The sequence below is a fragment of the Balaenoptera ricei genome, chromosome 4 (assembly GCF_028023285.1).
Source record: "Balaenoptera ricei isolate mBalRic1 chromosome 4, mBalRic1.hap2, whole genome shotgun sequence".
In the NCBI taxonomy this organism is placed as follows: domain Eukaryota; kingdom Metazoa; phylum Chordata; class Mammalia; order Artiodactyla; family Balaenopteridae; genus Balaenoptera; species Balaenoptera ricei.
In genome coordinates, this window is record NC_082642.1 from 146,001,666 (window position 1) to 146,015,354 (window position 13,689).

Genomic DNA, 13,689 nt, shown 5'->3' on the forward strand with positions numbered 1-13,689 from the left:
ATAACTATATTTTCTTCCTAGTCACAGTTTTTCTCCTTTATTTTACTGTCACCGCAAAGCTATTTTATTATCTTAGGAGTCAGCTGAAAATAAGGAGTTAATGCGTTTTGAAAATAGAAGAGGGAAAGCATGTTTAGATTCACATTCCCCCACCACTATTATGGATCATTAATTCTACTTTCTTGTGCTGACAGTTTTCTTCCTTTGGGAACATTAATGGTCTTCCCTGGTTCGTGGATCATTCTTCCCAGGATTCATAGCACCCCTGGCAATTATCCAGATAATTTTTCTGTTAAAGCATCGCAAGATCCCTTTAAATTTCATAGCTTTAATTCCATTTGACATATATTAGAAATTAAGTCTACTTAATTATTTTAATCTAATGCGACTATTTCATCTTCATTGATCCTTAATGAATTAGTCAGTTGAGAAGCTGATTTCAGACTCAGGGGTTATGATACCCCCAACTCCCCCACCCTAAAATATGGTATTGCTTTGCCTCTTCATGAACAGAGAGGACATTCCCAGCACTACAACTAAAAGCATTTAAGTAAGGGCTTGGTTTTTGGCTGAACGATATGATTGAGTTTGTTATAAACATTTAACAGTGGTCAAGCCATTTGGTTAGGGTTGCCTCTGTCTAGGGCTGTTGTCAGTTACGTTTACTCTACACTCCAGGGTGTGAGTAACTAAAATATAAGATGGAAGGGATTGGGAGGGGAAAGATATCACAGAAAGCTACATCTAAAAGCAGACTCTTGTTTCCATGCTTAGCATAAGCATATAAATTTAAGACATTCTGCAGCAGGAAGTCTCTATTGAAAGCAATGAAAATGCTTTATGTATGAAAGGAACAATCCATTCCACGGAGCAGGCTCTCTTTACAGTCAGTCCGGTGTGCTTTTATCACATAATAATGGCTCTTGGCATTTAACCAACCATCATAATCCTCTACAGAAAAATAAAAGTTAGGTTACAAAGGCATATGAAGTGCCTTGTGGTTGTCACTATTTGCTTGAAGATGAACTGACTCTTACTTATCTCTGCTAGAGCCTTATAAATGTGCCCAGTGAAAAATAATTGATGCCAGCTGATTATTGCCAGCCTTACTCTCTGAATACCCTCAGATTTAAATCTTACCCATGCATATTGAGTACCGCTAGGCAAGGGGGGTTTCCACACAAATGACCTCATTTGATCCCTGCAACAATTGTGTAAGCTAACTATTATGTCTCCACTTTAGGAATGAGAAATATGAGGTCAAATTTTGGTCTACATAAATTTGCTAATTCAGACTAGATCTCTGATTCTGAATCTAGGTAGCCTTCATCTCTTTACAGCTTTGGTGGAACCTATGGCCTGCTTAAATTATGTTGATAGGTGGAGAGTTTTTGGTTTCTGGCTTGCGCAGTTGCCATAATGTGGTTATAGAACAACCTAGTAAAATCTATTCTGGCTTTCTGATATCCATTACACGTTCTTTCATAGTTTATAAAATGCAGCTATAAAGTATCTGTTTGGTAGATACGCTATCACCAATTTGACCCCCAAGATTTTTCGGTTGCTTTGCCAAGAATGTGGACATGTTTAAGCATGTAATTCGTGGGGCATCTATTTTCACAGAAGCCAAAAAAAGTCTTGGGCAAGAATAGCAGTGACAAACATTTTTCTCAATGTCTCTATTAATGCAAAATGTTGGGCAAGAGACCTTGGGGTAAGGTAGGTGTTAAAATGAACATCTCTTTATAGGCCTCAGCCCAGGGGCAGGTGGTAGGTTGGTTCTATTTTGTGCAGATTCCTTTCCTGGAATTTGGTTTCTAAATTCTTCATGTCCATTAGGGGCAATGTTTGGGTAGAGCTAGTTTAGACCATACAGTCAAAAGAAAGGAGGTACAATTCTATGTCCATTTGTAAGAATGAATGAAAAATCACTACTCTTCTTTAGGCCTCAGTTTCCTTCTATTTGAAGAGGAGGTAATGATTGACCTCCCTCCCTTTTCTGAAGGATGGCACAATCCTTTAATAGTCCCAAGGTCTGGGTCAGAACCAAACTTGTCTTAAAATTTAACCACATTGTTATGTTTTGGAGATTGTGGTTTGACCTATAGATGATCCAAAGCTAAGCTTTGTTGCCCCGGAAAGAAGAATATGTTTTATTTGTAATCAGGTGGAGGACATGCTGATGACTAGATTGTAATAAACTTGGTAATGGGAGTGACAGTGACTGGGGCATAGGCACTGGCATTAGGCTGGCATGAATTTGGACCTCAGCTCCACACCTACTAGTTTTGTGATTTGGGGCATGTTATTTACTTTCTGTAAACCTCACTTTTCTGACTTGCAGATTGGACATAATATCTCACATCGTTGTGTGAACTAAATGTGATAATGAATAGATCGAGCACGGTGCTTGGCAAAATAATTGCTCAATTAATGTTAATTTCCTTCCCTAGTGAAATTGTTTATTGAGTGAAATATTTAAGCACTAGTATCTTTATATGTGTAAAATGAAATGAGAGAAGCATCTCTTTGGATTTTTGAGTTAGGAACAGAGATGCTGATGCCCTCTTCTTTAAGCTAAGGTACTTGGAAAACAATATGACTATTTTTTCAAACCAAATTGAGCAATAGCTTCAATCCCACCTAAAGTCCTCCCATCTAATCTGAGAAGGCAGTAACAGGTGTCTCTGTGGTACACATTGAACTTGCTTTTTTCTCAGACAGAGTTTGGTAAGTCCAGAAACTGATGTCACCTCCACAAATAAACAATTTCGTAGCTTTGGTTGTGTACTATAGTATCTTGTTGTCCGAGCAGTCACTCCAGAAACTTCTTTTAGGTCTTGCATCAGTGTATCACTTGCTATCTGGGAAACAAAAATGGTAGAAAATGGAGGAGTCTTAGCATTCTAGGATTCTACTGCACTAGTCTTGAACATCCAGAGAAAACACTGAAAAAATGTCTGCCATTTTCCTCTCTCACGCACACGTTGAAAAGTATCTTACAGTCGTTTTTTTGGCTGCTGGGACCACACAGTAAACATATATAGATAACTTGGAGCTTAATTTGATCCCTTTAATTTTTTTTTTTTTTTTTTTAGAAGCCCAGTTCATTAGGATACGCATTGTTAGAAGCGTTTGGGACACTCGGGTTCTTGTTCCCTTTAATATTGCCTACATCGATAGAAATGACTTAAATAGCCTTCATTCCAATCTTATATAATGTGTAAGATGTGTAGTATAATTATTACTAGTGCTGACTTTGACCATAATGTAGATACTATAGAAATGTCAATTCTTAAAATATTTAAAAAATATTTACAGTTCTTGATAACAGAGTTTTCAAATATTGCAATTAGTCCTGTCTGTGTTTTTCCATTTAGTTTTAACAAATTATGCTTGTTAATTTGGGGACATTAAAATGCAACATAAATTTAAGCCAGACACCCCCATTCTACCCCCAAAATAAAGATAACACTGAGAATCAAGGAATACATACAAATACAGTCTGCTCAGCAACTGTAGAATATTTAGCTTCCTAAATATATCTTCTGTGTGGGAAGCTGGGAGAGGAAAATTAAATTCTTACATTTTTGAAGTGGATGGGGCCAGTAGTATTTGAAGAAGCCAAGTAGAGAACGGAAACGCTTAAGCTGGCTTTGCCTCTTGCGGAGAGATGCTTGGCTGGGTCTTTTCCCACGGGGCTCCTTCCAGAGGACAGAGTCCATTTCGGGAGGAGCTTTGCTATAAACCGATGGATGGGATGGTGTGGCTCAAGCCGGCATTCTTGGAACAGGAGCCTGTGGTTTCTCTCTTACTTCATCTTGTTAAATTGGTCCAGATGACTGGGGTGGATACCAGAGATAGTAGCGGCTCTCTCACACTGCCATGTAATTTAAAGCCCTTGCAAGCTCCATCCTCAGGCAGTAGCAGGATGAGGGGGGATAGGGGAAAGGGGGTGTGGAGGAAGTGCCTCCTCCTGGGCTCTGACCTCATCCAAACCCCAATCTGTGTCTTGGGAAAATGTGTTTCAAAGTTGCCTTGAGACACTGTTAAGGAAAGGTCTTAATTTAACCTTCTTAGAACTGGCTGGGTTGTGAGTAGACCAGATACCATGGCATTGAGTGGACCGGAAAAGTTGTTTCTGTGACCCTACAGAGTTTGTCCCCTAGTGCCTGAAGAATACTTTTACCTTTTCATTTTCACATGAAATATCTTTGGCTTCCTTTTCTTTGAAATTCAATATTTCATTCTTTAAGCAAGAGCATGTGATAAATGTGTCCAAACCATGGGAGGATGTAGGGTAATTGTGGAGAAAATAACAAGGAAACTTTCTCTTCCTGAAGAGAAAAGAAATTCACTGTCAACATGGAGTTTATTTATTGCTTGCCCATTCCCAGCACAGGATTATAAGTATGAAAATCTCTTGGCTGAAATAGTCAAAATCAAGCAATGAGAACTGAAATAAAAAGTTTTATAGGTAAACAAGGATTTACTGTATAGCACAGGGAAATATATTCAATATCTTGTAATAAAATAGTATCTTAAATCCATGTACAGTTGATTAATTCATGGGTGCCAGTGTTTTAAATGTCACATGATGTAAGCCTACTAGTAGCTCCAATTTTAAATTGGAAACCTGATTCTTGTGCTTGAATTTTAGGAATCTATTTCCTCGGGTAAACACTTTATTCAGTGAACCCTGTTGTCATATATTTTCTCCTGTTTTCAGGGCTTATAAGAAGGTAAGAGAGAGTCACTCTCAGTGAGGACCTTATGATACAACACACATACACACAAACCCACATTATATCATGAAACAATGAGAGTGTGCTATGTCATGCAGGACAATACATTTCATTACTCTGTAGTTCTATTTTTTATATCAGGTAAATTCCTGTTGGGATGAGAACAATATGTGTTTAAAAAATTCTTTGATGAGTTTCCTGAACTGGAGTAAACATCCAATGATGTCAAATGGCTTTCTAGGAACAGTGGGTCCTGCTGACCAGAGGGCACTTTGATTTGTCCAGCAACGTTTGGGCTTAGTAGTACATGGCTTTGAATTATAAAGGGGTGAGAAATTTTAAGTTCCCTGGGGAGCAATTTGGGAAGGAGAGAAAGGTAGGGTGTGAATGAAGTGAGTCTCAGATAGGGAATCCTGGTAGCAATGCTTAGAAGACGGGCTGGGGGCAGCAGAAGGATCTAATGATACGTTTTTTTGCATTAAACTTTTTTTTTTTCGTGGTAAAAACACATAACACAAATGTTATCTTCTTAATTTTAAGTGTACAATTCAGTAGTGGTAAGTATATTCGTATTGTTTTTTTTTTTATTCGTATTGTTGTGCAACCAATCTCCAGAACTTTTTCATCTTGCAAAACTGAAACTCTATACCCATTAAATAATAATTCCTCATTTACTTACCTCCCCTCCACCCCCAGCCCCTGGCAAATAATGAGATAATTTTACAGTGTTGTGGTGTGTTGTGCAATATAACTTCCTTTCTTGCTTAAAAAATAATTAATTTTTTTTCTTTAATGCTTTCATACAAATTGGAAGAACATGTAGTGCTGCTGAGTTACATGTCAGGCTGGGTATAGACAGAGCTTTTAGGAGCCGGAAACTGAAGTGACACCTGGCATCCTTTTACTCCCTGAAACACTGAACACTAAGTATTTTTGGCTTTTTAAAAAATTGGCACTACTTCTTAATTGTGGGCAATCTTGAAAATATTGTGACGTATAGCATGATCTTCCTGCTGAGAACATATGAGGATACTGAATATATCCTGAAATACTCCATATCCTAATGTCCCCTTAGCATGATCATGTTACCTGTACATCAAAATATCTTCAAATTTCCCACAATTAAATAGTGCCAATAAAAAAAGAAGTCATGAAAACATTTCCCCCTTAGTAAAAAGCATTGTGGGTTGGCAAGCCAAGGGGGAAAAGAGGACTCTCTCTTCTTAAGAAAATTATTATCTGTAATTTTCAGTTTTTCTTTTAAATTATAGCAGCAAAGGGCATTTCTCCCTTTCCATGGCTGCTCTCATCTGTATCCTCTTAGGCATGCAAACACAGACTCCTAAAATCTTCTGGCTGTCACATAGGTAACTATGCTGAATTCGTGGTTCAGGTACCTCCATGTGGCAAGTTATGGGCTGAGCTGAGTGTAGTTTATGAGTGTTCATAAGGACAGGAAATAGGATGCATTGAGTCTTGGGGCTTACCAGTATGCAAATCCTTTAACAGGGCACAGATGATTTAATAGCAGTTTGGTGAGGGTGCCCAGAGTAAATTGCTTTCATTCCCCTTACTGTTATACCTGGTCATTTGCCAGTGTAACAGGTGAAAATTGATGAGGGGGTGGTGATTTCTAGGATTGGAGGAGCCAGGAGTTCTGAATGCCTTTGGCAATGGCTTTATATCCTGGGGTGAGTTGTACTGTAATACTCCTGGGCACTACTTTTTAATTTATTTCACTATAGAAAGAGATAATGGCTCCAACAGGCTGAGTTTATGCTGTGAATGTGTTCATGGGGCAGTAGGGAAAGATGCTACATAATATAATTATTAGATGAATTTCCATGGATTAGAACACAACAGATGTTCCACATAAAGGTTAATTTCATCCAAGTCTATTTCAAATTTTATTTCCTTTAGAAGATCTCTACTCAGAGGCTTCATGATAAATAAGAAGGGTCATCTTATTTATCAATCAGGTTTTATAGAATTTTGTAGAACTTTCTAGAATTTCTTTTGCATCCTGGGTGAGGTCACTAAATATGACACCCAAAGAAATCTGTGTCCTTGAAGAATATATTGTGAGAGGAGCAAGTAGTAAGAAATTCATTAGTTCTCATTTACTAATATAAAATTAGTGAGACTATGACCTAGTCAGACACATAGTTTACAAATGAAGACTATTGTGAAGAGAGGATTAGACAGAAGAACTATTTAACAATTAAGTCATATTTCTCAGATATTATATAACATTTTTCTATAAATAATTGAAAAAGGTGATTAAAGAGCTCTTTAAAAGACTATTAGCTAGTATTTCTCCAAGTAATGCTTTTAATAATGTGCCACTAATTAGAACTAAGGATTACAAACTCAGGGAAAGCTAGTTCTTTAAAAATAATTTCTGGAAAGAAGATTTTCAACATGTTTCGGTTAGAAAGGCTTGCATGCTGGCCTTTGTTTCCCTCATGGATGGGAGAGAAGCAAAGACAGGAAGCCTTGTTCTCTTTGGCCACACACTTTATAAGCATCGTTCTATTTGGAGTTTGGTCTTTCATATGCTTTGCTAATTCTTGGAAGCATTATTTCCAGGCCAGCATCATTTTTTCAGTTTGGATTCCTTTCTTTTTTCTTTTTTTTTAAAAATAATTTTTAGTGGAGTATAGTTGATTTACAATGTTGTGTTAGTTTCAGGTGTCCAGCAAAGTGAATCAGTTATACATATACAAATATATCCACGCTTTTTTGGATTCTTTTCTCATATAGGTCATTACAGAGTATTGAGTAGAGCTCCCTGTGCTATACAGTAGGTCCTTATTAGTTATCTATTTTATATATAGTAGTGTGTATATCTCAATCCCAATCTCCCAATTTACCCACCCCCCCATTCTCCCCTCGTAACCATAAGTTTGTTTTCTATATCTGTGACTATTTTTGTTTATAAATAAGTTCATTGGATTCCTTTCTTGTAGGGCTCCTCCACTCTAGAAGATGTGATAGAGCTACAGGAACAGAAAACAAGGGGGGATTGAAACAGACAACTGAACTATTTCCCCATCACTAATTCTCTAAAGCAGAGTTTAAGATTTCTGGGGAGAAGTACAGAATTATTAGGGGACTTATTTTTCCTCCAGCGCATGCCAGGTAACTGACCTGTAATGGGTCTCATGGCTCTGGCTTGGGCCTGAGAATGCCCCGGAATAACACTGGAAGATGCATGTGGGGAGGATCAGACCACTTCTCTATTTGCAGTCAAGTAGAATCAGCTGAACTCTGTCCAACGTGGATGGACAGTGCTATTCTCATGCAAAAGCCCTCCTTCTAAAGAATATCAGTAGAGCAGGATGGTTGGTAATTTATTCTGCCACAAGGAAATGGACTGATTTCTTCTTCTTGTTGTTCGTGAAGCCTCTGCCGCCTTGTCACGACTCCATGGAATCCATGCAGGTGTTCACACAGCACTGCCAGATAGCAGAAGAATACCGTGAGGTCAAAAAGGAAATCGCCCTGCTTGAGGAAAGAAAGTAAGTACTGTCCCCCTGCGCACCCTCAGCCCTGAATACTGACTGCTGGTCATGGACCAGGGGTCGTGGACTGGGAACGACAGGGGAGGAAAAGCCTGAGCATGGGAGCAAGAGGGAGGGAGACATACCGGGAGGAGAACTGACATTCTGTGGTTCAGAGGTTACATGCATGTCATGTTTGATTCTAGAAGTGATCCAAATGCAACTGCGCTAGATGAAATGCTTTACAGAGTAGTGAGAGGAGCCACAGGAGTGCTTCCGACTCAAATTTAATTTTTTAATAAGCATTCTTTAGTTCAGGAAATTAAAGATGCCAAAATACCACCTCGAGCCACATTATGTTCCATGTGAATGTGCCCAAAGACCCCAGAGTACTTTGTCTTGGGGTGAATTTTAATTAATGCTTGAATGGTGGAGTACCCACATCAAGTAAAGAAGCCACTGTGATGGCTCTTTGGAATAATGGAAATGGATTAGTTGCCTAACTACATTTTATAGCCCAATAGTCCAGTAAGTTTTTACCTTGATAGCTTCTATTACCATTACAGTTCTGCTACAGGGAATTAGGCAGTTCTATTAATTAAAGCACTATCACTTTACTTACTCATAACTTTATGCTTCAGAATTCTCCTCCTTTTGATTGCACTAAGTTCTGCTGATGTCCACCCAGTGATCCCCATTCTTTCATACTTTCAAAGCATCATAGCACTGGTCAGTTTGTACTTACACATTTATTAGGGAGATCTTTTGATGAATATTTGTATCTCCTGCTAAGTGGTAAGTGTCATAAAAGGGAGGATAGTCAGGTGTCTCTCACCATCATATTTCTGAAGCCTAGCACAGTGCATGGCACGTAGATACTGAATAAACTTTTGTTGAATGAGTGACACATAATCCAAACATACTGAGTCTGTAAGTTTCTGCTTCTTCCCTTCTTCTTACTGGAGTGATACATGGTATCACTCCATATTTATATCAATATTTATACTTTGTATTTATATTTATATAAAACTTAATTTTTAAATGAATATAAATGAAATATATTTTGTTTTGAGAGATTTATGAAATTCGTGGGACCCTTTGGAGACTCCCCAGAATGGTGGTTGCACAGTATAATATGGTAGGGAGCAGCATGGGTTTTAGGGTCAGACTTCTACATTCACTGTAAGACCACAGTTAGCATGTTATTTTCTTACTTCCTTGCTTCAAACATGAAGTCTTACCTGGACTTTTGGTTATACGGCATTGAATGATGCTTACGAGGAGATCAGAAATACAACGTTTCCTTCGTATGTCTGAGACTTTCTTTTTGGTCTAAGAGTTTTCATAAATAGGTCAGAATGCTTAGATTGTCCATTTACACACAATATGAGCCCTAAAAACAGTTTCATAAAGGAACAGAGGAAGCTTACTAATAATGTGACCAGTGATTAAGTTAAAGGAGGACTCGTATAATAGTAGCCTATAAAGGTATCTTCCAGTGGGTGTACGTGTGTGTGTGTGTGTGTGTGTCTGTGTGTGTGTCTGTGTGAGAACTGTGGTGTTGTGATAGGAAAAAAAGCCCCAGGTAATTATGTATTTATTTGTAAACACTTTAGACTGGAAGTACAGTGTTATTTAAATTAACCCCATGTGTAGCTTTTTTGGGTGGGGGCAATGCAAGACTTACCCACTAAATTATATATTTTGTAAGTTTATATTTTTGTATATTGCATTAAAAAATACAATAGGATAACAATATGAGAGTGATTCATCTGCTCTTTTATTAAAACATATTCCTGCTGTTTCTGCAAAACTAATCTTACTTCCTCCCTAAACCTCTTTGAACTTTGGAGTTTTCTTGAAACCATGATGTTGTCTTTTTTTTTTTTCTTTTCTTCCTAATAATTGACTAGATGTGAGGCAAAGACCAAATTCTTTGATTTTTTTTTTCCTTTCTTTTTTATAAAGTCTCTCAAGTTCCTTTTCTTCGTTCCCACTTCTGCCATTTGGGATCAGCACTTGTTATTTCAAATCTTAATCAATGTAATATTATAACTGCTTTCCTTGCCTATGGTTTCCTATTGCTAGAGAAGGGCACCCAGCGCTTGGCCTGGATTGAAAGATCTACCTTGGGCCTTAGTACCTCTGCAGAATGTTCCAGCTCATCCTTCATCTTCAGCTACGTTGACCTATTCACTTTTCCCACCTCGGTGCCCTTGCTCACACCAGGCTATCAGTATAGAGTCTCCCTCCTTCCTCTTCACCTGTCCAAATGCTATCCTTGAAAAGAGCTTAACCTGTATCCCTAGTCCAACCATCCCACAGTGATCAGTGCTTTTCCTGGGTGAAGGAAAATTCACTGGAATGATTCTTTGGGCACTTTTTGTGGGCTAGTGTTATCAATAATTATCCACTGAAGTTTCTGTCCTTTCAGACTATGTATAGTTCCCTGCAGACCTGGATACCCTTTAACATCTCTTTGGATCCTAATCACTGAATAGGGTGCTGCACGTAGGGTAAAATACGAATAGGGGTGATTTACAGTAGCTGATGATAGGAAACTGTTATATCCTCCATGTATGCATTTTTTAAATTTGTAATTTGTATGGTCTGTATTTAAAATATGGAGCCAATATCAGCAATAAAGAATTGCTAAGATAAATTGTTAAAATTCAAAGTAGGGTTATATTTTATATCTATAAATAAATGAACTTTGTCCTCCAAGGGTTATGGGTGATCCGTGTTTTCATTAACACTTTACTGAAGCAGAAATTCATTTTACAACAGGTATTTTCCTGAACAGTCTTTGTGTTCAAGCAAGATAAATTGGGCCAAATGGATTTGACCCAAGTAAATTCACTTTCCATTTTTTTGATGATTTGGATGAGAATTTCTTCCCCATCATTTAATAAAGTGTGGCTGATTATTTTGCTTCCAGTGATTGGCTAGCATACGCTGGACACACAGAGAGTCACTAAATCAGGTATTTTAAAAGAGAGATTTTGAATATTGGAGCCATGTGGGCACAGGTTAAGCTGAACTTCTCTCTCATCTCCAGAGGGGGTCTCCCTGGACCTAGTTTGGGAGACTTCGCAGAGGGGAGAGGAGAAGAGTTGATTATAACTATTGTTTTAAATCATGTCTGTTGGGTGGATAAAGAGAGTCAAACATTTTCTGGGATTACAAATTCAGCATGGGATGAATTTAATTTAAAGAATAGCTTCTGGCTTATTGACCAGTGGTATACAAAAAGCTTGTTCTTACTTTCATTGGAAAATTTTCTCTTCTCAATTGAAAAAAATGACAATTTTATTGAAAGCTTTAAAAATTTACCAAGAATTCTGACATCTTTACAGAACTCCTACTATCATTTTTGCCTATTTTTTCTAGGCCTTTTGGATGTGAATAGGTATTTTTATATAATTGCTTATATAGTAACATAAAATGTATACATACTTTTTTCAATAAATATTATAAGCATTTTTATAGAACACATATAGGTTTTGTGTATGTAATGGAAACTCATGGAAGTGAGGTACAGATATTTTATGGCATTTGATATTTATCACTGAATTGTTTGGCAGTTTTAAAAATATATGGTTAAACTATAATTAGTTCTACAAATAGATTTACAATTAGTAAAACTTGCTTTGTGTTTTATCTTGTTCAGAGGAGAGACTACTTTTCTGCTCTATATATGAAAGATTGTGCGAGGTGCTCTGGTGTTTAAAAGATTGACTTAGACTGTCAGAAAAAGATAAAATCTTAGAAAAGTCAGGTTGAAAAATGTTATATAACTTAAATAATTCAGTGGCTTAAAAAATAATTCAGTGGTTTTCAGTAGACTCACAGAGCTGTGAAACCACCATCACGATTTTAGAACATTTTCATCGCCCCAGAAACAAACCTTGTACCCCTGAGTGGTCACTCCCCATTCCCTCCCGCCAGCCACTGGCAACCACTAGTCTACTTTCTGTCTCTATGTATTTGCCTATTCTGGATATTTGAGATAAATGGAATCATGCAGTATGTGGTCTTTTGTGACTGGCTTCTTTCACTTAGCATAATATTTTCCAGGTTCATCCTTGCTGGGGCACGCATCAGTGCAGGCAGACCTCAGAGGTACTGCAGGTTCGGTTCCAGACCACTACAATAAAGCGAGTATTACAACAGAGAGTCAAACAAATTTTTTGGTTTCCCAGTGAATACAAAAGTTATGTTTACAAGATACTGTAATCTATTAAGTGTGCAATAGCATTATGTCTAAAAAAAAACATGCATACTTTAATTAAAAAACACTTTATTGGGCTTCCCTGGTGGCGCAGTGGTTGAGAATCTGCCTGCCAATGCAGGGGACACGGGTTCGAGCCCTGGTCTGGGAAGATCCCACATGCCGCGGAGCAACTGGGCCCGTGAGCCACAACTACTGAGCCTGCGCGTCTGGAGCCTGTGCTCCGCAACAAGAGAGGCCGCGATAGTGAGAGGCCCACGCACCGCGATGAAGAGTGACCCCCGCTCTCCGCAACTAGAGAAAGCCCTCGCACAGAAACGAAGACCCAACACAGCCAAAAATAAATAAATAAATAAATTAATTAATTAATCAAAAAAAAAAAGAAGTGAAAGGTTTAAAAAAAAAAAAAACACTTTATTGCTAATCATCATTTGAGCCTTCAGCGAATCGTGGTCTTTTTCCAATAATAACATCAAAGATCACTGATCACAGATCACCATTACAAATATAATAATAATGAAGAAGTTTGAAATATTGCAAGAATTACCAAAATGTGACACAGAGACATGAGATGAGCAAATGCTGTTGGAAAAATGGTGCCAATAGACTTGCTCGATGCAGGGTTGCCAAAAACCTTCAATTTGTAAAAAAACACAATATCTGCACAGCACAATAAAGCAAAGCACAATAAAATGAGGTATGACTGTACTTCATTCCTTTTTATTGTCAAATAATGTTCCGTTATATGGTTATACCACATTTTATTTATCCATTTGTTAGTTGATGGACATTTGGGTTGTCTGTACTTTTGGCTGTTATGAATAATGCTGCTACAAACATTTATGTACAAGTGTTTGTGTGGATGTATCTTTTCAATTCACTTGGGTGTGTACCTAAGAGTAGAATCACTGAGTCATATGATAACCCAGTGTGTAACCTTCTGAGGAACTGCCAGACTGCTCCTAAAGTGGCTGCACCGTTTTATATTCCCGTCAGAAATGTATGAAGTTTCCAATTTCTCCACATTTTGCCAACACCTATTATGCCTTTTTGATTACAGCTATGCTAGTGGGTGTACAATGATGTTTCTTTGTGGTTTTCATTTACACTTCCCTGATAGCTAAAAATGTTGAACACCTTTTCATGTGCTTTTTGGCATTTCTATGACTTCTTGGAGAAATGTCCATTCAGATCCTTTGCCCATTTTTAA

At 37.8% G+C, this 13,689-nt stretch overlaps 1 protein-coding gene across 5 annotated transcripts in view; it reads left to right on the forward strand.

Annotated features, from left to right (window-relative positions):
- Positions 1 to 13,689, forward strand: part of MAP3K7CL (MAP3K7 C-terminal like) — a 96,251-nt gene that overhangs the window by 17,234 nt on the left and 65,328 nt on the right. For all 5 annotated transcript variants that reach the window (XR_009503120.1, XR_009503121.1, XM_059922240.1 and 2 more), the window contains one exon: positions 8,151 to 8,266. Coding sequence is in view for 3 of the 5 variants with exons in the window: in XM_059922240.1 (XP_059778223.1) it covers positions 8,151 to 8,266 (116 nt within the window). In the remaining 2 variants the exon portion in view is untranslated. The remainder of the gene's footprint in view (positions 1 to 8,150; positions 8,267 to 13,689) is intronic.